Genomic DNA, 22,626 nt, shown 5'->3' with positions numbered 1-22,626 from the left:
TTCATAACATCATATGTGAGTGAGTGGCCTTGTGGTGCATTTGTAGTTCTATGAGCGTTTGTACATGAAAATGCACTTGATGACAGTTAGTTATTGATGTATTGAGTATATTAACTGTATTTTACTGTAATTTATTCTATATTTTGCCAGATTATGGTGATTCTGGGGTCGTGATGATGGGGCCCTTGAATATTGTTGCCCAGGGTTACAGCAAAGTGTTAATCTGGCCCTGGTTCCCGCCCAAACACCCGCCTGACCAATCAGGAGTCAGTTACAGCTGTCAATCATGACATCACACAAATCTTTACACGGACAAACATGGCTGTAAAGAGTTGGATCGACACTTTCAAACCTTTTAAAGTCTTCAACACTAATTTGGCGTCTTCACCTTAAGTTTGCGGCGAGCGTTGAACTCCTGCAGTTTCCTCTGGGCGGTGTCCATGTGGGAGAAGCGAGCAGCTTTGCCCAGCACCCAGGGGTGCTGCAGGGCCTCACGGACACTGAGGCGCTTGTGAGGGTCGAGGACGATCAGCTTACTGACCTGCAGACGGAAAAACAGGGTCAGGGCCGAGTTCAGGTCCAGGTCTCTCCAGGTCACATTCAGGGCGGATGAGGTCAAGTCTGAATGAACTGATCGGCTGTAAACTATTGAGAAGTACCAGACCTTCCAGACAACAAAGATAGAGAGATTCACTGAAACTAAATTTGAAACAGGTCCACGTAAAGTCACAAGTCCTTCCAGACAAGTCTATTTGAGGCCGATCCGAGTCAAGTTTCAAGCCGTTAAGTCTTGAGACATTCAAGAACTTTCTGAAGTCCTCCCAGACAAGTCCAAGTCAATGTCAAGGGTCTAAAGCCCTCCAAGACAAGTCCAGGTCAATTTCAATGGTCTAAAGTCCTCCAAGACAAGTCCAAGTCAATGTCAAGAGTCTAAAGTTCTCCTAGACAAGTCCAGTTTTGATTGATTAAGCAAACAAAATGTGTTTAGGTGAAAGTGCCCGGCTGTCAGGAGGAGGATCACATGTGGGACTCACCAGATCCTTGGCGTTGAGGGAGACGTCGTCCCACCACGGAGACACAAACTCGTAGTCGCAGTTGAGGATCCGGCTGTACATGTACTGGTCCCCCCTCGGGTCAAAGAACGGCTCGAACCCGCAGAGTCTGAACACGGGACACAGTTAGAGACACAGCCTTGTTTTAAAACTGTAGGACAACTGCCCCTGCTGATCCGAGAGAAAATCTTAAAGATTTAGATTCAAATGGGAAACTTTGAATTGTTCTTTCATGTTGCTGCGTCATTCAGAAACAGTGTTTCTGTCTCCTGTTTAGCGTTTCCATCAAGCTTTTCTTATGAGAATCTTTGAAACGTGCAGATAAAATTTGTTGATGGAAACACGACTAGAGACGCAGGTTGTCCAGGTCATTATAAAGTTGTTCAAGAGGTTAATTCAGGACAACAAAGAGCCATTTCTGGTCTTTTGCCTCTTTTTTGAATTAGTCAATTTGTGAGAAAACTCTTAAGCTGTATGACTTTTATAAATGTTGTGTTTCCATTAAAGTATAGGTGAATTTTGAAACAAAATTTTGAAATGTGGCATTGAAAAAAATATGAATTTGTGAGTTTCCATCAGCTGGTTTAGAGCAAATAAACACAGCTGCAGTAACGTACTTTGGTCAGCAGATGGCAATGTAGTAATGTATTGCTGTAGGCTAATCTGTCAGTAAACAGGAGAAGAAGGAGAGAAAACAACAAGAAAAAGAGGGAAAATGGAGAGAAGTCTTCAGGAATTAGATTCAACTTCTAATAGTTATTTTATGTCAGAGGAAACAGCTGATCAGTCATGTGATTAAATGATGTCAACGTCAGAACTTATTCAGAAAAAAGTTTCCATCTCCTGTTTAGAGCATTAACTATTTTAATAAAAAGACAAAAACAACTCAAGTGAGAAGAAAAACTTCTTTTTAAATCAAATTTTAGTGTTTCCATCAAGCTTTTCTCATGAGAATCTTCAAAATGTGCAGAGAAATTAATTAATTAATGATGAAAACACGACTAGTGACGCAGCTTCTCCAGGTCATTATAAAGCAGCTGTTCAAAAAATAATTTATACTGTCGATTAGTGAAAAACCTCTTAAGCCGAATGACTTTAAAAAATTTCACAATTAACCATATTTCAACTGAGTGATGAGAAAATGTCACAAATAGTCATTATGTTCAGAAAACATCATTTAAAGGAATTTAGAGGAAAAAAAGATAAACAGGAAGCAGAAATAAAACAGTTCTGACAGGACTGAGTCGATACTGAGTCAGCTCAGTGTGTGTGTGTGTGTATGTGAATGTGTGTGTGTGGTGGCGAGGTGTGAACGGACTCACAGGATGTAGAGGATGACGCCCACCGACCACATGTCCACCTCGGGGCCGTAAGCGTTTCCCCGCAGGATCTCTGGAGCTGCAGGCAGAGGAGCTGGTTAGCTGGCAGAAGCTCTAACTGAGAGTAATGTGAAATCCCACAGAGCAGCGGCTCCAGTGAACGCATCACCGCCTGCCGCCGTACATCACAGCAACACAGGTCATTAAACACACCTACAGCTGGTATTATACCATCTACTGCTACTGAAACATGGAGGACGCTGTCTAAACATAAACAAAACATAATATTTGATCCTTTTGGACAGATATTCAATTAAAAACTGCACAAAGACAAAATATTTACGTTCAAACTGATAAACTTTATTGTTTATTGTGAATATATACACTGAATTTAATGCAGCAACACGTTACATAAAAGTTGGGACTTTGTCTCCTAGTCACTGACTTGGTCTCAGAGTCTCTGAATATTCCAGCCGAGGCTTTAATCTCATTTTCTAGCTGCTGAGTGCAGCAGAACAATTTATGTTAATGGAAGTTGAAAAAAAAAAAACCTTGTCCTGTGATTCATGAAGCGGCTGTCAATCACAAATATTTATCTGGATCATGTTGCAGAAGATCACAGATGTTTTCAGATTATTTGTTGTTATATTTCTTATATTCTTATTTCGTTCACATCACCATGACAACCAGCAGCATCATCTGGACAACACAGTCACAAGTCACTCAGAGAGTCAGGAGATAATTCCTGAAATACACATTTACCATCATCTATTGCTGTTGTTCTGCAGCCACAGAGACCTTCAGGGGTGAAACACTCAGTGGGAGAGTAGACCAAGTGTTAATATATGGAAACATTCTCTCAGTGAAAGTGTGTGTGAAGGTGTGTATGTGTGTGTTAGTGTCAGCATCAGAGAATGACAGCTCTCCTCTGTTCCAGTCCAGATTCACTCTGATCCTCTGGAACTTCTTCTCCAATGGGAGATCAGTGGATGGATGTGATGGAGAGACTGTTTTGTATTTATCATTATGGAACCCAATTCTCCAAAATCCAGACTGTCTGCTTCCCTTCCTCTGGACAGACTCTGCTAACACACCCAGTGACCAGCCTTTACTGTCTCCAACCTGGACCTCCCAGCTGTGAGTCCCTGAGTTAAAGCCCTCAGAGCCCAGAACAGAGCGGTAATAATCAATCCTCTCTGGATTATCAGGAAGCTGCTGTTTCTCTCCTCGTCTCAGACTGGTCAGATCTTCAGACAGGATGAGTTCTGGATGAGCAGTGTTTGGGTCCAGAATGACAGGACTGTAGGAGACCATGTCCTTCATCTTGTTCCAGATGTTGAAGGCCAGGTTGCCCAGGTGTTTGGCCTGGTCTATCAGAGCTCCTGAGGGCAGCTGTGGATCCTCCAGCAGGAGGCGCTGCTGGACTCTTTCCACTGCAGCCTTGTAGTTGTGCAGGAATGAGACGTGTTCAGCTCTCAGCTGGTCCTCTGTGGCTCTGACTGTGTCTGAAAGAGCTGCTATCTCTCTGCTCAGAGCCTCCATCTTCTCCTTCATCATCTGACTCTTCTGCTCCTCTTCCTCCCTCAGTGCAGCCATCCTGGCCTCCTCTTCCTCTTCTAGAAACTGGTGAAGCTTCTTAAACTGCTCCTTAATCTGCGTCTCTGTGCGTCGGGCCTGGACCTGAATGTGTCCTGCTGTTTCATCAAACTTCACTTTAACTCCTTTAAAACCCTTTAACTTCTTCTTTAAAGGCTCCAGAGTTTCCTGAAGTTCCTTCTTGTGTTGTTGTGCAGCTTCGTCAATGGGTCTGAATCTGTGGTTGGAGTGTTTTTCTGAGTCTCTGCAGACGAGACACACTGGCTGCTGATGGTCCAGACAGAAGAGTTTGAGTTTCTCAGAGTGCAGACTGCAGAGAGGCTCTGAAGCTCTCTGATCTCTCTCCTGTAACAAAGCCTCACACGCGTTCTTTAAGGCAAAGCTAGGAGGTAATACCTTTGAAGATCTTCTCTTACAAACCGGACACTCTTTGGTTTCTTTGTCCTTCCACCAGCTCTGCAGACAGTCTTTACAGAAGCTGTGGTAACACGACAGAGTGACAGGATCTTTAAAGACGTCCTTACAGACCGGACAGCAGAGTTCTTCCTCTAATCTGGACGCCATTTAGTCTCTGAGTGAAAACACAGCAGGCAGACAGCTCAGCCACTCCCTGTTCTCTGAAACTTACTTTCACTTTGAGTCTCTGTTCTTGTTAAACACTCGTTCAGTTTGTGGATTCAGCAGCTGGGTGAAGTGTTAGTATCCCAGTATTCCCAGTGTTCCCTCCTGTAAATGTCCTCTTTCAGTCAGAGAAGTGGTTTTGCTCTGCAGGTGAATCTTATCGTCTGTCTCCTGGTGTGTGTGTTTACACACAAACAAGACACGTCATGTTTCCTGGTTTGTGTCATGTGAGTCAGATGAGGGGTGGAGCTGCGTCTGCCAGCCTCACTTACATATTTTGAATTCTCACAAAGGAGAAAGGAGAAATGAGAAAGGAGAAATGAGAAAGGAGAAAGGAGAAGCTTTTATCCAAAGCGACTTACAGGAAAAAAAGGGGAACAATCAAGGTATAGTGCAAAAAGAGCCATTTGTGCAGCAATAAGTGCTAGTGACAATTCTTTAAGGAGTAGAGTTGTTGTGGTGCTAGGAGAGAAGATGCTCTCCGAAGAACTTGGTCTTCATGAGTTTTTTAAATATACATATATATATATATATATATATATATATATATCACGGTGTAGACCTACAATGATTAACTTTGGGTCCAATGTTAAGTGAACTCTACAGTTATTCAATCTCCTCTGAAAGTCTTTCACTCAAAGACAGTGAGAAAGATCAGTTTCTCCTGATACAAGAGTGCAGGATAGTGCTGTTAAACTCTCCAGTTTTATTGTGAAAGTCTGAGCCACTTACACTGACTGTAAACTTTATGTTAATGTGGTGAATTAAAGAAAAAAATTCCAGAATGACCCTAAAAACTGTGATTGAGGTGCAAATTTGCACCAATATTTTGAAAGACGTACAACCCTCATTCCTAAAAAGTTCTGCGATCTTTTGCTAAATCCTTTTTGGCAAATATTCAACTGAAAACTTTACAAAGACAATATGATAATAGAAAAAAAAACAGATAATATACAGTCAATATCTGTATATAAAATATACTATATAAAAATATGTAGAAAAATTAATGGATTTTTTATGGATTTTTTTTCACAGTTTTCTTTTTACAATGAATTCAAAAGCCTTAATTTTACATTGATAAATATTTTGTGAATTGTTTTAAATGTTTACATAGAAAAGCAAATTTGCACAAATATTTTGAAAGAAATTAAAAATGAGTAAGTTATTTTACAGATAATCTCTTTAAACAGAGATAATATACAGTAAATATTTGTATTTAAAAATGTATATTTGTAGAATAAAATTAGTTATTTTTTTCTTTTGTTTACGATTTCTTTTAACATTTTTTTACATTAAATTTAAAGTTTTACTGTAAAAAAAACAGAAAGTTGCCATTTCATATTGATCAATATTATGTGAATCATAATTATTTTTTTACATAGAATTCATTGTAATTCAACATTCAAAACCATTATGCAATTAAATAATATTGTAAAAATTATACATAATAACCCAATTAATTAATTTCCAGATTTCATCTTCAATTTTATGATTAATGAAAGTAATTAACTTTTTTTGCCATTTGCAACTGATGTAGAAAAAACAAGAAAACCCTGTAAAATTATACAGGACTTTTCCGGAAAATATCTTTCTTTCTTTTCTCACAGTGTAGAACTGCTGCAGAACCTTCTTTTATGATCCACCAAGCAGCAGATATTTTAGTGAGAAATGTGACTTTTTGAAACCGTTCGCAGAACTCCTGCCTCTAACGCTCCTCGTCCAATCCTACCTTAGCAACTGTTACTAAGAATCCTACCTTAGCAACCGTTACTAAGAATCCTAACTTGGCAACCGTCACTAAGAGAAGAATGTCCGTCAAGCTTTGAGCTCTGAGCAACAATGTGCAACGGTATAACACCAGCTACCCTCACAGCTTAAAGCAGTAGTTCTCAACCTTTTTGAGTCGCGACCCCCAATTTAACATGCATGTCGTCCGCGACCCCCGATCACTGAACAGAATCTCACACGCACAGTTCAGATCATACAAACTCAGTTGATACGACGTATTTTGGACAAATAATGAAGCAGTCAGCTTCAAGCCAGAGACTCCTTGTAAAGTAATAACTTGCTACTTTGGTATTTGTCAGAAAAGACACAAAATTACCCAAAAAAGAATCAAATTGACCACAAAATGACACAAAATGATCAAAAAAAGACACAAAATGACCAAAAAAAGACACAAAATGACCAAAAAAAAGACACAAAATGACTAAAAAAGACACAAAATGACAAAAAAAAAACCACGAAATGACCAAAAAAGACACAAAATGACAAAAAAAATGACAATAAATGACCAAAAAGACTAAAACACGTGAACATTTTATCACAGTGGAGACACAGCTGACTTCCAAAATGATTTGGCGACCCCCAGAAATCATCTCGCGACCCCAATTGGGGTCCCGACCCCAAGGTTGAGAACTACTGGCTTAGAGGGAGGAGTCGTTTTTTACACATTTCCAAAACTCATAATGCAAGAGGAGCATTACTGGCTGTGGATTAAACTGTGTGGGAGACCCCACTCCAACTTAATATCTCCAAGATCAACACACACACACACACACATCTGCTCCAAGGTAAGCTGCTAGCTAGCAAACATGAGCTAACTAACGATTGTCTAACAACCCAAACCGGATTTAACAGTTATGGTTCCTGTCAGCTATTATTATTACCACTACTAGTGCAGAACTAGACCAACAAACTTAAACAAGTTAATGTACAGGTCTGTAATGTATATATTAATATTGAATGTTGGCAGCCTATCTCCCGGAGGTGTTACTCCAGAAAGAATCGTTAACAAACAGCGCCGGTCGGCTCCGTGGCTGCTGACGGTCCTGCGAGCTTGGTACATAGCAACAGTAACTAAGGGGCGGAGCTGAGCGACAACATGTTTATGGATTAAACTGATGTTGAATTTGTCTTGTTGTGGATTCATGCAACAGATATGAAGAGTGAGAGTTTATCATGTTTATTTCTGATGAGTGCTACAGACACATTCACAAACATGACCGTAAACAACAAGCGGATCGGCAAGAGTCACTTTCTGTCGATAAGCTTTCAAAGTAAGAGCACAATCAAGCATTGACCACAGAATTTACAAGAACACTGTCAAAATAAAATGCCACGAATAAAACATAAAAATGCCTTCATATTCTCCTTTACAATAACTGCCGACATGTTTACACTCAGGAAGGCAAACTCATCATTTTAAGATTAGTGATTAAGATCAGTGTGTATGATGGAATTGTTAAATTAAAACCAAATTTGGGCTTTTACTGCAAAACATTCTCTATATATTGTTGGATAATTATTGTTGATGCATTTATGTAAGCAGCTTTTTACTGTCGTCAAGGTAAAAGCTCATTTTAACTACTTAACATACTTTTATGTGCTTTAATATATTTAAATGTTTAATCACATTTCTTATATGAAAAGTAACTAAAGCTGGCAGATAAATGTAGTGGAGTAAAAAACACAGTATTTGCCTTTAAAATGTAGTGAAGTAGAAGTACAGTACTTGAGTAAATGGACTTAGTTAAATTTGCAGTTTTTTTATTTATTATTTTATAATTCTTCCATTTTGGACTGAAGAGTCGAGAGTAAATATTTTGTATTTGCAGCTGTTGAGATTCACGCTTTACACAACTATTTAGATTTATGGTTGATTTTTATTTTGTAGTACCATTTTTGTTTACACAGACTCTACAATATTTTTAAAAAATCTTATTTTCTATATATTTCTCAACATTTTGTCAAATCGTTATTGCAAAAATAACCTGAAATATTGAGATATTGTCATATTGTTTTAGGACCATAGTGCCCAGCCCTGGGTCCTAGTCACTAACACTGTCTCATACTTTTTAAATCACAGATGTTTTCTGATTATTTGTTGCTATACTTCTGATACTATTACTGCAGATATCATCCACATCACCATGACAACCATCAGCATCATCTGGACAACACAGTCACAAGTCACTCAAAGAGTCAGGAGATAATTCCTGAAATACACATTTATCATCATCTATTGCTGTTGTCCTGCAGCCACAGAGACCTTCAGGGGTGAAACAGTCAGTGGGAGAGTAGACACAGTGTAGAAATATGGAAACATCCTCTCAGTGAAAGTGTGTGTGAAGGTGTGTATGCGTGTGTTGGTGTCAGCATCAGAGAACGACAGCTTTCCTCTGTTCCAGTCCAGATTCACTCTGATCCTCTGGAGCTTCTTCTCCAATGGGAGATAAGTGGATGGATGTGATGGAGAGACTGCTCTGTATTTATCACGATAAAACCGTATTCTCCATAATCCAGACTCTTGGCGTCCCTTCCTCTGGACAGACTCTGCTAACACACCCAGTGACCAGACTTCACTGTCTCCAACCTGGATGTCCCAGCTATGAGTCCCTGAGTTAAAGCCCTCAGAGCCCAGAACAGAACTGTAATTATCAATCCTCTCTGTATTATCAGGAAGCTGCTGTTCCTCTCCTTCTCTCAGACTGGTCAGATCTTCAGACAGGATGAGGAATGTACCAGCAGTGTTTGGGTCCAGAATGACAGGACTGTAGGAGACCATGTCCTTCATCTTGTTCCAGATGTTGAAGGCCAGGTTGCCCAGGTGTTTGGCCTGGTCTATCAGAGCTCCTGAGGGCAGCTGTGGATCCTCCAGCAGGAGGCGCTGCTGGACTCTTTCCACTGCAGCCTTGTAGTTGTGCAGGAATGAGACGTGTTCAGCTCTCAGATGGTCCTCTGTGGCTCTGACTGTGTCTGAAAGAGCTGCTATATCTCTGCTCAGAGCCTCCATCTTCTCCTTCATCATCTGACTCTTCTGCTCCTCTTCCTCCCTCAGTGCAGCCATCCTGGCCTCCTCTTCCTCTTCTAGAAACTGGTGAAGCTTCTTAAACTGCTCCTTAATCTGCGTCTCTGTGCGTCGGGCCTGGACCTGAATGTGTTCTGCTGTTTGATCAAACTTCACTTTAACTTTCTTAAAACCCTTTAACTTCTTCTTTAAAGGCTCCAGAGTTTCCTGAAGTTCCTTCTTGTGTTGTTGTGCAGCTTCATCGATGGGTCTGATTGTGTGCTTGGAGTGATTTTCCGAGTCTCTACAGATGTGACACACTGGCTGCTGATGGTCCAGACAGAAGAGTTTGAATTTCTCAGAGTGCAGACTGCAGAGAGGCTCTGAAGCTCTCTGATCTCTCTCCTGTAACAAGGCCTCACATGCGTTCTTTAAGGCAAAACTAGGAGGTAAAACCTTTGAAGATCTTCTCTTACAAACCGGACACTCTTTGGTTTCTTTGTCCTTCCACCAGTTCTGCAGACAGTCTTTACAGAAGCTGTGGCAACACGACAGAGTGACAGGATCTTTAAAGAGGTCCTGACAGACCGGACAGCAGAGTTCTTCCTCTAATCTGGACGCCATTTAGTCTCTGAGTGAAAACACAGCAGGCAGACAGCTCAGCCACTCCCTGTTCTCTGAAACTTACTTTACTTTGAGTCTCTGTTCTTGTTAAACACTCGTTCAGTTTGTGGATTCAGCAGCTGGGTGAAGTGTTAGTATCCCAGTATTCCCAGTGTTCCCTCCTGTAAATGTCCTCTTTCAGTCGGAGAAGTGGTTTTGCTCTGCAGGTGAATCTTATCGTCTTTCTCCTGGTGTGTGTGTTTACACACAAACAAGACACGTCATGTTTCCTGGTTTGTGTCAGGTGAGTCAGATGAGTAGTGGAGCTGCGTCTGCCAGCCTCACTTACATATTTTACATATTTTGAATTCTTACAAAGGAGAAAACAAAGAATAATTGGAATTTCTTTTGACTAGTTGTTGGAGCTTCTTTAATCCAGTCAGCAAGTTCAACGACAGTGAAGTTTGGTTTCTTGTTTTTACTTTAAGAGAGTGTAATAAATGTTCAATAAACAGCTCTGAGGCATCAAAAACTGTCTTACATGTACAATGTTTATCAGGGTTTAAACCTACAATGATTAACTTTGGGTCCAATGTTAAGCATAATCTACAGTTATTTAATCTCCTTTGAAAGTCTTTCACTCAAACACAGTGAGAAAGATCAGTTTCTCCTGATGTAAGAGTGCAGGATAGTGCTGTTAAACTCTCCAGTTTTATTGTTATAATCTGAGCCACTTTCAGTGATTATAAACTTTATGTTGATGTGATGAAATAAAGAAATAAAGAAATATTAAAATGACCGTAAAAACTGTGATTGAGGAGCAAATTTGCACCAATATTTTGAAAGACGTAGAACCCTCATTCCTAAAAAGTTCTGCGATTATTGCTAAATCCTTTTTGGCAAATATTCAACTGAAAACTGTACAAAGACAATATGATAACAGAAAAAATACAGATATTATACAGTCAATATCTGTATATAAAATATAGTAAATAAAAATATGTAGAAAAATGTATGGACTTTTTATGGCTATTTTTTTCACAGTTTTCTTTTTACAATAAATTCAAAGCCTTAATTTTACATTGATAAATATTTTTTGAATTGTTTTAAATGTTTACATAGAAAAGGAAATTTGCACAAATATTTTGAAATGAAATTAAAGTAAGTTATTTTACAGATAATCTCTTTAAATAGAGATAATATACAGTAAATATTTGTATTTCAAATATATATTTCTGTAGCAAAAGTTATTTATTTCTTTTTTATGATTTCTTTTAACTTTTTTTTTACATTCAATTTAAAGTTTTACTGTGAAAAACGTAAAGTTGCCATTTCATATTGATCAATAATATGTAAATAATAATTATTTTTTACATAGAATTCATTGCAATCCAACATTCAAAACCATTACGCAATTAAATAATATTGTAAAAAAATATATATATAATAACCCATTAAATTATTTTTACAGATTTCATCTTCAATTTTATGGTTAATAGTTGTAATGAAAGTAATTACCTTTTTTTGCCATTTGCAACTGATGTAGAAAAAAAACAAGAAAACCCTGTAAAATTATACTGGAATTTTCCGGAAAATATCTTTCTTTCTTTTCTCACAGTGTAGAACTGCTGCAGAACCTTCTTTTATGATCCACCAAGCAGCAGATATTTTAGTGAGAAATGTGACTTTTTGAAACCGTTCGCAGAACTCCTGCCTCTAACGGTCCTCGTCCAATCCTACTTTAGAAACCGTTACTAAGAATCCTACCTTAGCAACCGTTACTAAAAATCCTACCTTGGCAACCGTCACTAAGAGAAGAATGTCCGTCAAGCTTTGAGCTCTGAGCAACAAGGTGAAACGGTCTGACACCAGCTACCATCACAGCTTAGAGGGAGGAGTCGTTTTTTACACATTTCCAAAACTCATAATGCAAGAGGAGCATTACTGGCTGTGGATTAAACCGTGTGGGAGACCCCACTCCAACTTAATATCTCCAAGATCAACACACACACACACACACATCTGCTCCAAGGTAAGCTGCTAGCTAGCAAACATGAGCTAACTAACGATTGTCTAACAACCCAAACCAGATTTAACAGTTATGGTTACTGTCAACTAGTATTATTACCACTACTAGTGCAGAATTCGTCCAACAAACGTATGTTAATGATGTGAAAATAGCACGCTAAGCTAGCTAGCAATGTTGCTAGGAAAAACTACCAGCCTCTGTAGCACAGAGCTATGAGCAAAAACAAGTTAATGTACAGGTCTGTAATGTATATATTAATATTGAATGTTGGCAGCCTATCTCCCGGAGGTGTTACACCATAAAGAATCGTTAACACAAACAGCGCCGGTCCGCTCCGTGCCTTCTTGACGGTCCTGGGAACTTGGTACATAGCAACAGTAACTAAGGGGCGGAGCTGAGCGAATACATGTTTATGGATTAAACTGATGTTGAATTTGTCTTGTTGTGGATTCATGCAACAGATATGAAGAGTGAGAGTTTATCGTCTTTATTTCTGATGAGTGCTACAGACACATTCACAAACTGTAAACAACAAGCGGATCGGCATGAGTCACTTTCTGTCGCTGAGATTTCAAAATAAGAGCACAATCAAGCATTGACCACAGAATTTACAAAAACACTTTCAAAATAAAATGCCTCGAATAAAACAGAAAAGAAGCCTTTACAATAACTGCCGACATGTTTACACTCAGGAAGGCAAACTCATCATTTTAACATTAGTGGTTAAGATCAGTGTGTATGATGGAATTGTTCATTTAGAACCAAATTTGGGCTTTTACTGCAAAAATTCTCTATGTATTGTTCAATAATTATTGTTGATGCATTTATGTAAGCAGCGTTTTACTGTCATCAAGGTAACCGCTCATTTAACTACTTAATATACTTCTATGTGGTTTAACTCATAAAAGTGTTTAATCACGTTTCTTATATGAAAAGTAACTAAAGCTGGCAGATAAATGTAGTGGAGTAAAAACACAATAGTAGAAGGACAGTACTTGAATAAATGTACTTAGTTCATTTTATTTTTTTTATTTTCTAATTCTTTCATTTTGCACTGAAGAGTTGAGAGTAAATATTTTACAGCTGTTGAGAATTGCACTTTACACAACAATTCAGATTCATGGTACACTCGAAAATGAATTATAAAAAATTATATTTTCTACATAGTTCTTAGTATTTTGTCATATTATATTATTATTATTATTATTATTATTATTATTATTATTATATATTATTGCAAAAAACAACCTGAAATGTTGAGATATTGTTTCAGGACCATATTGTCCAGCCCTGTGTCCTATTCCCTGACTAGATCTCATATTTTTTTAAATCACAGATGTTTTCTGTTTCCGGGCGCAGTAATGTGCCGCCCACTGCTCCTTGCATGGTGTGTTCACTAGTGTGTAAAAAAGGATGGGTTAATTGCAGAGGTTGAATTTCTCCATTGTGGGATTAATAAAGTAATCTTCTTCTTCTTCTTTCTGATTATTTGTTGGTATATTTCTTATATTATTACTGCAGATATCATCCACATCACCATGACAACCATCAGCATCATCTGGACAACTCAGTCACAAGTCACTCAAAGAGTCAGGAGATAATTCCTGAAATACACATTTATCAGCATCTATTGCTGTTGTTCTGCAGCCACAGAGACCTTCAGGGGTGAAACACTCAGTGGGAAAGTAGACCCATTGTTAATATATGGAAACATCCTCTCAGTGAAAGTGTGTGTGAAGGTGTGTATGCATGTGTTAGTGTCAGCATCAGAGAACAACAGCTCTCCTCTGTTCCAGTCCAGATTCACTCTGATCCTCTGGAGCCTTTTCTCCAGTGGGAGATCATCGCGGGGATGTGATGGAGAGAGTGTTCTGTATTTATCACTACGGAACAATATTCTCCATAATCCAGACTGTATGCTTCCCTTCCTCTGGACAGACTCTGGGTTTCGCTTTCTCTGGGCAGACTCTGCTAACACACCCAGTGACCAGCTTGCACTGTCTCCAACCTGGACCTCCCAGCTGTGAGTCCCTGAGTTAAAGCCCTCAGAGCCCAGAACAGACCAGTCATAACCAAACCTCTCTGGATTATCAGGAAGCTGCTGTTTCTCTCCTCGTCTCACACTGGTCAGATCTTCAGACAGGGTGAGATATGAACGAGCAGTGTTTGGGTCCAGAATGACAGGACTGTAGGAGACCATGTCCTTCATCTTGTTCCAGATGTTGAAGGCCAGGTTGCCCAGGTGTTTGGCCTGGTCTATCAGAGCTCCTGAGGGCAGCTGTGGATCCTCCAGCAGGAGGCGCTGCTGGACTCTTTCCACTGCAGCCTTGTAGTTGTGCAGGAATGAGACGTGTTCAGCTCTCAGCTCGTCCTCTGTGGCTCTGACTGTGTCTGAAAGAGCTGCTATATCTCTGCTCAGAGCCTCCATCTTCTCCTTCATCATCTGACTCTTCTGCTCCTCTTCCTCCCTCAGTGCAGCCATCCTGGCCTCCTCTTCCTCTTCTAGAAACTGGTGAAGCTTCTTAAACTGCTCCTTAATCTGCGTCTCTGTGCGTCGGGCCTGGACCTGAATGTGTTCTGCTGTTTGATCAAACTTCACTTTATCTTCTTTAAAACCCTTTAACTTCTTCTTTAAAGGCTCCAGAGTTTCCTGAAGTTCCTTCTTGTGTTGTTGTGCAGCTTCACCAATGGGTCTGAATCTGTGGTTGGAGTGTTCTTCTGAGTCTCTGCAGACGAGACACACTGGCTGCTGATGGTCCAGACAGAAGAGTTTGAGCTTCTCAGAGTGCACACTGCAGAGAGCCTCTGAAGCTTTCTGATCTCTATCCTGTAAGAAGGCCTCACACAGGTTCTTTAAAGCAAAATTAGGATTATAATCCCTTGACTGTCTTTTCTTACAAAACGGACACTCTTTGGTTTCTTTGTCCTTCCACCAGCTCTGCAGACAGTCTTTACAGAAGCTGTGGTAACACGATAGAATGAAAGGATCTTTAAAGACGTCCTTACAGACCGGACAGCAGAGTTCTTCCTCTAATCTGGACGCCATTTAGTCTCTGAGTGAAAACACAGCAGGCAGACAGCTCAGCCGCTCCCTGTTCTCTGAAACTTACTTTACTTTGAGTCTCTGTTCTTGTTAAACACTCGTTCAGTTTGTGGATTCAGCAGCTGGGTGAAGTGTTAGTATCCCAGTATTCCCAGTGTTTCCTCCTGTAAATGTCCTCTTTCAATTGGAGAAGTGGTTTTGCTCTGCAGGTAAATCTTATCGTCTGTCTCCTGGTGTGTGTGTGTGTGTGTGTGTGTGTGTGTGTTTGTGTGTGTGTGTGTGTGTGTGTGTGTGTGTGTGTCCTGTCTCCTGGTGTGTCTCAGGTCAGTAGAATGAGGGGCGGAGCTGCGTTTGCCAGCCTCACTTTACTAATTTCCATATTGTGCATTCTCACGAAGGAGAAAACAAAGATATTAAAGAGATTTGTTTGGAGCTGAGTAACTTGACAACACTTTCATGAAAACAAATCACCAAGTCACCAAATTGCCGAAATCTTCTTTCTCCAAATATTTATAAAAGGACAAGTTGTTGGAGCTTCTTTAATCCAGTCAGCAAGTTCAAGAATAGTGAACTTTGAGTTTATTGTTTTTACTTTAAGAGAGTGTAATAAATCTTCAATAAACAGCTCTGAGGCAGCAAAAACTGTCCTACATGTACGGTGAATATCAGAGTGTAAACCTACAATGATTAACTTTTGGTCCAATGTTAAGTGAACTGTACAGTTATTTAATCTGCTCTAAAAGTATTTCACTCAAACACAGTGAGAAAGTTCAGTTTCTCCTGATACAAGAGTGCAGGATAGTGCTGTTAAACTCTCCAGTTTTATTGTAATAATCAGAGCCATTTTCATGAATTATAAACTTTATGTTGATGTGGTGAAATAGGGAAAAAAATCTCAGAATGACTATAAAAACTGTGATTGAAGAGCACATTTGCACAAATATTTTGAAGATGTACAACTCATTCCTAAAAAGTTGTGTGATCATTTGCTGAATTCTTTTTTTTCTTACATAGAATTCACTGTAATTCAACATTCAAAACCATTACGCAATTGAAATTTGTAAAAATAAATAAATCTATAATATCCTATTAAATTAGTTTACAGATTTCAACTTCCATTTTAAAATCCGGAACCATCTCCTGGAAAGATGCTGGACTCTCTCCTTTTCCGGAGTTGCCCAGGATGAAAGGCGCTGGGCGGGTGTGGGGATACTCACAAGCCCCCATCTGAGCGCTGCTGTGTTGGTGTTCTCCCCGAGGAACAAGAGGGTCGCCTCAATGCGAGGTCTCTGACTGTTGTTTGTGTCTATCCAACGAACAGCAGTTCGGAGTACCCGGCCTTCTTTGAGTCTCTTGGCGGTGTCCTGGAGGGGGTACCGCCTGGGGACTCTATAGTTCTTCTGGGAGACTTCAACATTCACATCGGCAAAGATGATGGTACCTGGATTGGACTTCTGTGCTATTCACAGATCGTCCATAACAAACACCATGTTTGAGCATAGAGTTGCTCATAAGTGTACTTGGTACCACAGCACTCTAGGCCAAAGATCTATGATCGATTTGATTATCGTATCGTCAGATCTGTGGCCGCATGTTTTGGACACTCGGGTGAAGAGAGGAGCAGAGCTGTCAACTGATCACCACCTGGTGGTGAGTTGGATCAGGTGGCGGGGGAGGCCGCTGGAAAGACCTGGCAAACCCAAAAGTATAATGAGGGTGAACTGGGAACATTTAGCGGAGGCCCCTGTTTGCAGGATCTTCAACTCACACCTCTGGAATAATTTATCCAACATCCCAGGTGAGGTTGGGGACATGGAGTATGAATGGGCCATGTTCAAAGCCTCAATTGTTGACACGGCTGGTAGGGGCTGTGGTCTGAAGGTTGTTGGTGCCTGTCGTGGTGGAAACCCAAGAAACCGCTGGTCGACACCAGCGGTGAGGGAGGCCGTCAAGCTGAAGAAGGAGGCTTTTCGGGCTTGGCTGGCCGAGCAGTCTCTGGACCCCTCAGGTGCCGTTCAGCCAGAAGGGCTGCAGCTGTGGCAGTCACTTAAGCAAAAACTCGGGTATGGGAGGAATTCGGGGAGGCTATGGAGAAGGACTATCGGTCGGCCTCAAAAACCGTTCTGGAAAACCGTTGGGCGATTCAGGAAGGGAAAACAGGGCTTGGCTCAAGCTGTGTTTAGCGGGGGAGGAGACCTGCTGACCCAACCTGGGGATGTCGTCAGATGGTCGAAAGAGCACTTTGAGGAAGTCCTTAATCCAACCAACATGTCCAGAGTGTGAAGATTCAGGGAAAGACTCATCAGTATCCCTGGCAGAAGTCGCCGAGGTAGTCAAGGAGCTGCCCGTCGGCAAGGCGACAGGGTTGGATGAGGTTCGTCCTGAGATGCTGAAGGTTCTGGACACTGTTGGCCTGTCATGGTTGACATACCTCTTGTGTCGAATGGAGGTCTGGGACATTGCCAGTGGAATGGCAGACCGGGGTGATGGTTCCCATTTTTAAAAAAGGGGGCCGGAGGATGTGTTACAATTACCATAGAATCACACTGCTCACCCTCCCCTGGAAAGTCTACTCCAGGGTGCTGGAAAGGAGGCTCCGGCCGATTGTCAAACCTTAGATTCAGGAGGAACAATGCAAAGTCTTGTTGGGGGTACTGCGAGAATATGGGGTACCGGGCTCGTTGCTACGAGCTATCCGGTCCCTATATCACCAAAGTGAGAGCTGTGTCCGCATACTCGGCACAACGTCAAACATGTTCCCGGTGGGAGTTGGCCTCCGCCAGGGTTGCCCCTTGTCTCTGATTCTGTTCGTGGTCTTCATGGACAGGATCTCAAGGCGCAGCCGGGGGGAGGAAAGGATCTGGTTTGGTGACTTTAGAATTGCATCTCTGCTTTTTGCAGATGATGTGGTTCTTTTGGCTTCATCAGACCGGGACCTCCAGCATTCATTGTGGCGGTTTGCAGCCAAGTGCGAATCGGTTGGGATGAGAGTCAGCACCTCCAAGTCTGAGGCCGTGGTTCTCTGCCGGAAAACGGTTGATTTCCCCCTCTGGGTGGGGAGAGAGGTACTGCCTCAAGCGAAGGAGTTCAAGTATCTCGGGGTCTTGTTCATGAGTGAGGGTAGAACGGAGCGTGAGATGGACAGGCAGTTTGGTGCTGCAGTGATGCGGGCATTGGACGGGACCGTCGTGGTGAAGAAGGAGCTGAGCCTGAAGGCAAAGCTCTTGATTTACTGGTCCATCTATGTTCCAACCCTCACCTATGGTCATGAGCTTTGGGTAGTGACCGAAAGAACAAGATCCCAGATACAAGCGGCCGAAATGAGCTTCCTCCGTAGGGTGGCTGGGCTCAGCCTTAGAGATAGGGTGAGGTGCTCAGCAATCTGGAAGGAGCCCGGAGTAGAGCTGCTGCTCCTTCACGTCGAAAGGAGCCAGTTGAGGTGGTTTAGGCATCTGCTAAGGATGCCTCCCGGGCGCCTCCCGTTAAAGATGTTCCGGGCACGTCCAACTGGTAGGAGACCCCAGGGAAGACCCAGAACACGGTTGAGGGATTATATTTCTTGCATGGCCTGGGAACGCCTCGGGGTCCCCCAGGAGGAGCTGGACATTGTGGCTGGGGAGAGGGGCACCTGGAATGCCCTGCTTAGCCTGCTGCCCCCACGACCCAGCCCCGGATAAGCGGACGAGAATTGATGGATGGACTTTTAGAGAGTGAGATAAATGTTCAATAAACAGCTCTAAGTGAACTCTACAGTTATTTAATCTCCTCTGAAAGTCTTTCACTCAAACACAGTGAGAAAGATCAGTTTCTCCTGATACAAGAGTGCAGGATAGTGCTTTTAAACTCTTCAGTTTTATTGTAATAATCTGAGCCACTTTGAAAGCCAGTGATGGAAATAAGGGAAAAAAATATCAGAATGACCCTAAAAATTGCGATTGAGGAGCAAATTTGCAACAATATTTTGAAAGACATACAACCCTCATTCCTAAAAGGTTGTGCGATCATTTGCTGAATCCTTTTTGACAAATATTCAACTGAAAACTGTACAAAGACAAAATAATAATAGAAAAAAAATACAGATAATATACAGTAAATATCTGTATATAAACATATATATATTGGTAGAATAACTAAAGGGTTTTTATGGATATTTTTAACGATTTCTATTTGTCTTCTTCTCTCTCTCTTTTTTACATTGAAATCAAAGTTTTACTGTAAAAAACAGAAAGCTGCCTTAATTTTACATTGATCATTATTATGTGAATTATTTTAAATGTTTTACATAGAATTCACTGTAATTCAACATTCAAAACCAATATGCAATTAAATCATTTTTAAAAAAAATCTATAATGCCCCTTTAAGTTAATTTACAGACTTCATCTTCCATTTTATGGTAAATATTTGTAATAAATGTAATTAAGTTTCCTTGGCATTTGCAACTAATGTAGAAAAATAACAAACCCTGTAAAATAATACAGGAAATTTCTGGAAAATATATAGATTTCTTTTATCACAGTGTAGAACAGCTGCAGAACCCTCTCTCACCCTGGAGCGCCACACAATGTCCCCATGGTCACCTGTCTTTAATTCGATGTGTATCCGATCCACCAAGCAGCAGATATTTTAGTGAGAAATGTGACTTTTTGAAAACGTTCGCAAAACTCCTCCCTTAGTAACCGTTACTAAAAATCCTACCTTAGCAACTGTAAGTAAGAGCAGAAGGTCCATCAAGTTTTGAGCTCTGAGCAACAAGGTGAAACGGTCTGACACCAGCTACCATCACAGCTTAGAGGGAGGAGACGTTTTTTACCCATTTCCAAAACTAATAAAGCAAGAGGAACGTTGCTGGCTGTGGATTAAACCGTGTGGGAGACCCCACTCCAATTTAACATCTCCAAGGTCAACACACATACACACATCTGCTCCAAGGTAAGCTGCTAGCTAGCAAACATAAGCTAACTCACGATTTTCTAACAACCCAAATTAGATTGAACAGTTATGATTCCTGTCAACTAGTATTATTACGACTATTAGTGCAGAACTAGTTCAACAAACTTATGTTAATGATGCCGTCTATGAAATTAGCATGCTAAGCTGACTAGCAATGTTGCTAGTAAAAAACTATCAGCCTCTGTAGCACAGAGCTATGAGAAAAAAAAGTTACTGTACAGGTCTGTAATGTATATCAATGTTGAACATAACGTCCCGTGTGAATGGGCAGCCTATCTCCCGGAGGTGTTACTCCAGAAAGAATCACTAACACAAACAGCGCCGGTCCGCTCCGTGGCTGCTGACGGTCCTGCGAGCTTGGTACATAGCAACAGTAACTAAGGGGCGGAGCTGAGCAACAACATGTTTATGGATTAAACTGATGTTGAATTTGTCTTGTTGTGGATTCATGCAACAGATATGAAGAGTGAGAGTTTATCATCTTTATTTCTGATGAGCGCTACAGACACATTCACAAACATCACCGTAAACAACAAGCGGATCGGCATGAGTCACTTTCTGTCGATAAGCTTTCAAAATAAGAGCACAATCAAGCGTTGACCACAGAATTTACAAGAACACTGTCGAAATAAAATGCCTCGAATAAAAAATAAAGGAAACCTTTTTATTCTCCTTAACAATAACTGCCGACATGTTAACACTCAGGAAGGCAAACTCATCATTTTAACATTATTGATTAAGATCAGTGTGTATGATGGAATTGTTCAATTAGAACCAAATTTGGGCTTTTATTGCAAAAATTCTCCAAATATTGTGGGATAATTATTGTTGATGCATTTATTTAAGCAGCGTTTCATTGTTGTCAAGGTAAAAGATAATTTTAACTACTTATTATACCTGCTTGTGGTTTAACTCATAAAAGTGTTTAATCACGTTTCTTATATGAAAAGTAACTAAAGCTGGCAGATAAATGTAGTGGAGTAAAAAACACAATATTTGCATTTTAAATGTAGTGAAGTGGAAGGACATTACTTGAGTAAATGGACTTAGTCATTTTTATTATCTTATAATTATTCCATTTTGCACTGAATAGTAAATATTTTGTATTTGCAGCCGTAGAGATTTGCACTATACACACCATTTTTGATTTAAAGTTGATTTTTATTTAGTTCCACAGTTTTTATTTATACACACTAAAGTCACATCACCATGACAACCATCAGCATCATCTGGACAACACAGTCACAAGTCACTCAAAGAGTCAGGAGATAATTCCTGAAATACACATTAATCATCATCTATTGCTGTTGTTCTGCAGCCACAGAGACCTTCAGGGGTGAAACACTCAGTGGGAGAGTAGACCCAATGTTAATATATGGAAGCATCCTCTCAGTGAAAGTGTGTGTGAAGGTGTGTATGTGTGTGTTTTTTGTGCGTGTGCGTGTGCGTGTGTGTGTGTGTGTCCTGTTTCTTAGTGTGTCTCAGGTCAGTAGAATGAGGGGCGGAGCTGCGTCTGCCAGCATCACTTAATTATTTTACATATTGTGAATTCTAACGAAGGAGGAAACAAAGATATTGAGGAGATTTTCTTTGAGCTGAGTGACTTGACAACACTTTGATGTAAATAAATCACCCACCAAAGTCGTAAATTTACTGAAATCTACTCTCTCCAAATGTTAATAAAAGGACGAGTTGTTGGAGCTTCTTTGATCCAGTCAACAAGTTCAACGACAGTGAACTTTGATTTATTGTTTTATTTTATAGAGTAATAAATCTTCAATAAACAGCTCTAAGGCAGCAAAAACTGTCCTAAATTTACGATGTTTATCAGGGTTTAAAACTACAATGATTAACTTTGGGTCCAATGTTAACTGAACTCTACAGTTATTTAATCTGCTCTGAAAGTCTTTCAATCAAACACAGTGAGAAAGATCAGTTTCTCCTGATACAAGAGTGCAGGATAGTGCTGTTAAACTCTCAAGTTTTATTGTGAAAATCTGAGCAACTTACACTGATTGTAAACTGTATGTTGATTTAGTTAAATAAAGAAAAAAATCTCAGAATGACCCTAAAATCTGTGATTGAGGAGCAAATTTGCACCAATATTTTGAAAGACATACAACCCTCATCCCTAAAAAGTTGTGTGATCATTTGCTGAATCCTTTTTAACCAATATTCAACTGAAAACTGTACAAAGACAAAATAATAATAGAAAAAAATACAGATAATATACAGTCAATATCTGTATATAAGATATACTATATAAAAATATGTAGAATAACTAAAGGATTGTTAAATGGCTATTTTTTTCATGGTTTTCTTTTTTTTTTTTTTTTTTACAATGAATTCAAAGCCTTAATTTTACATTGTTTATTTATTTGTGAATTATTTTAAATGTTTTACATTGAAAAGCAAATTTGCACAGATATTTTGAAACAAATTTAAAATAAGTAAGTTATTGTACAGATAATTTCATTAAATAGAGATAATATACAGTAAATATTTGAATTTAAAAAATATATTTCTGTAGAACATCAATTTAAAAAAAAACTTTTTTTTAACATTTAATTTAAAATTTTACTGTAACAAAACAGGAAGTTGCCATTTCATATTTGTCAATATA

General features: G+C 40.0%; 3 protein-coding genes across 3 annotated transcripts in view; all 3 read right to left on the bottom strand.

Moving 5' to 3' along the window:
• The window catches only part of si:ch73-60h1.1 (calcium/calmodulin-dependent protein kinase type IV), a 48,007-nt gene that overhangs the window by 4,082 nt on the left and 21,299 nt on the right, over positions 1 to 22,626 (bottom strand). The window contains exons 8-10 of the mRNA XM_059341817.1: positions 2,375 to 2,450; positions 1,035 to 1,161; positions 389 to 541 (exon numbers count right to left, since the gene is read on the bottom strand). Of these exons, the coding sequence (XP_059197800.1) occupies positions 389 to 541; positions 1,035 to 1,161; positions 2,375 to 2,450 (356 nt within the window). The remainder of the gene's footprint in view (positions 1 to 388; positions 542 to 1,034; positions 1,162 to 2,374; positions 2,451 to 22,626) is intronic.
• On the bottom strand, positions 2,710 to 4,767 carry LOC131978243 (nuclear factor 7, brain-like). The gene has a single exon (XM_059341818.1). It carries the CDS (start codon positions 4,529 to 4,531, stop codon positions 3,140 to 3,142), a length of 1,392 nt encoding a protein of 463 aa, XP_059197801.1. The 5' UTR covers positions 4,532 to 4,767; the 3' UTR covers positions 2,710 to 3,139.
• Positions 8,610 to 10,005, bottom strand: LOC131977335 (E3 ubiquitin-protein ligase TRIM39-like). Its single transcript, XM_059340583.1, has one exon. It carries the CDS (start codon positions 9,999 to 10,001, stop codon positions 8,610 to 8,612), a length of 1,392 nt encoding a protein of 463 aa, XP_059196566.1. The 5' UTR covers positions 10,002 to 10,005.

This window comes from Centropristis striata, chromosome 9 (genome assembly GCF_030273125.1).
Source record: "Centropristis striata isolate RG_2023a ecotype Rhode Island chromosome 9, C.striata_1.0, whole genome shotgun sequence".
Lineage (NCBI taxonomy): Eukaryota > Metazoa > Chordata > Actinopteri > Perciformes > Serranidae > Centropristis > Centropristis striata.
This window is presented reverse-complemented; position numbering and strand designations above follow the sequence as displayed.

Excerpts from the sequence above, each read along its gene's own strand:
- LOC131977335 (XM_059340583.1), bottom strand. The coding sequence starts at position 10,001 with ATGGCGTCCAGATTAGAGGAAGAACTCTGCTGTCCGGTCTGTCAGGAC.
- LOC131978243 (XM_059341818.1), bottom strand. The coding sequence starts at position 4,531 with ATGGCGTCCAGATTAGAGGAAGAACTCTGCTGTCCGGTCTGTAAGGAC.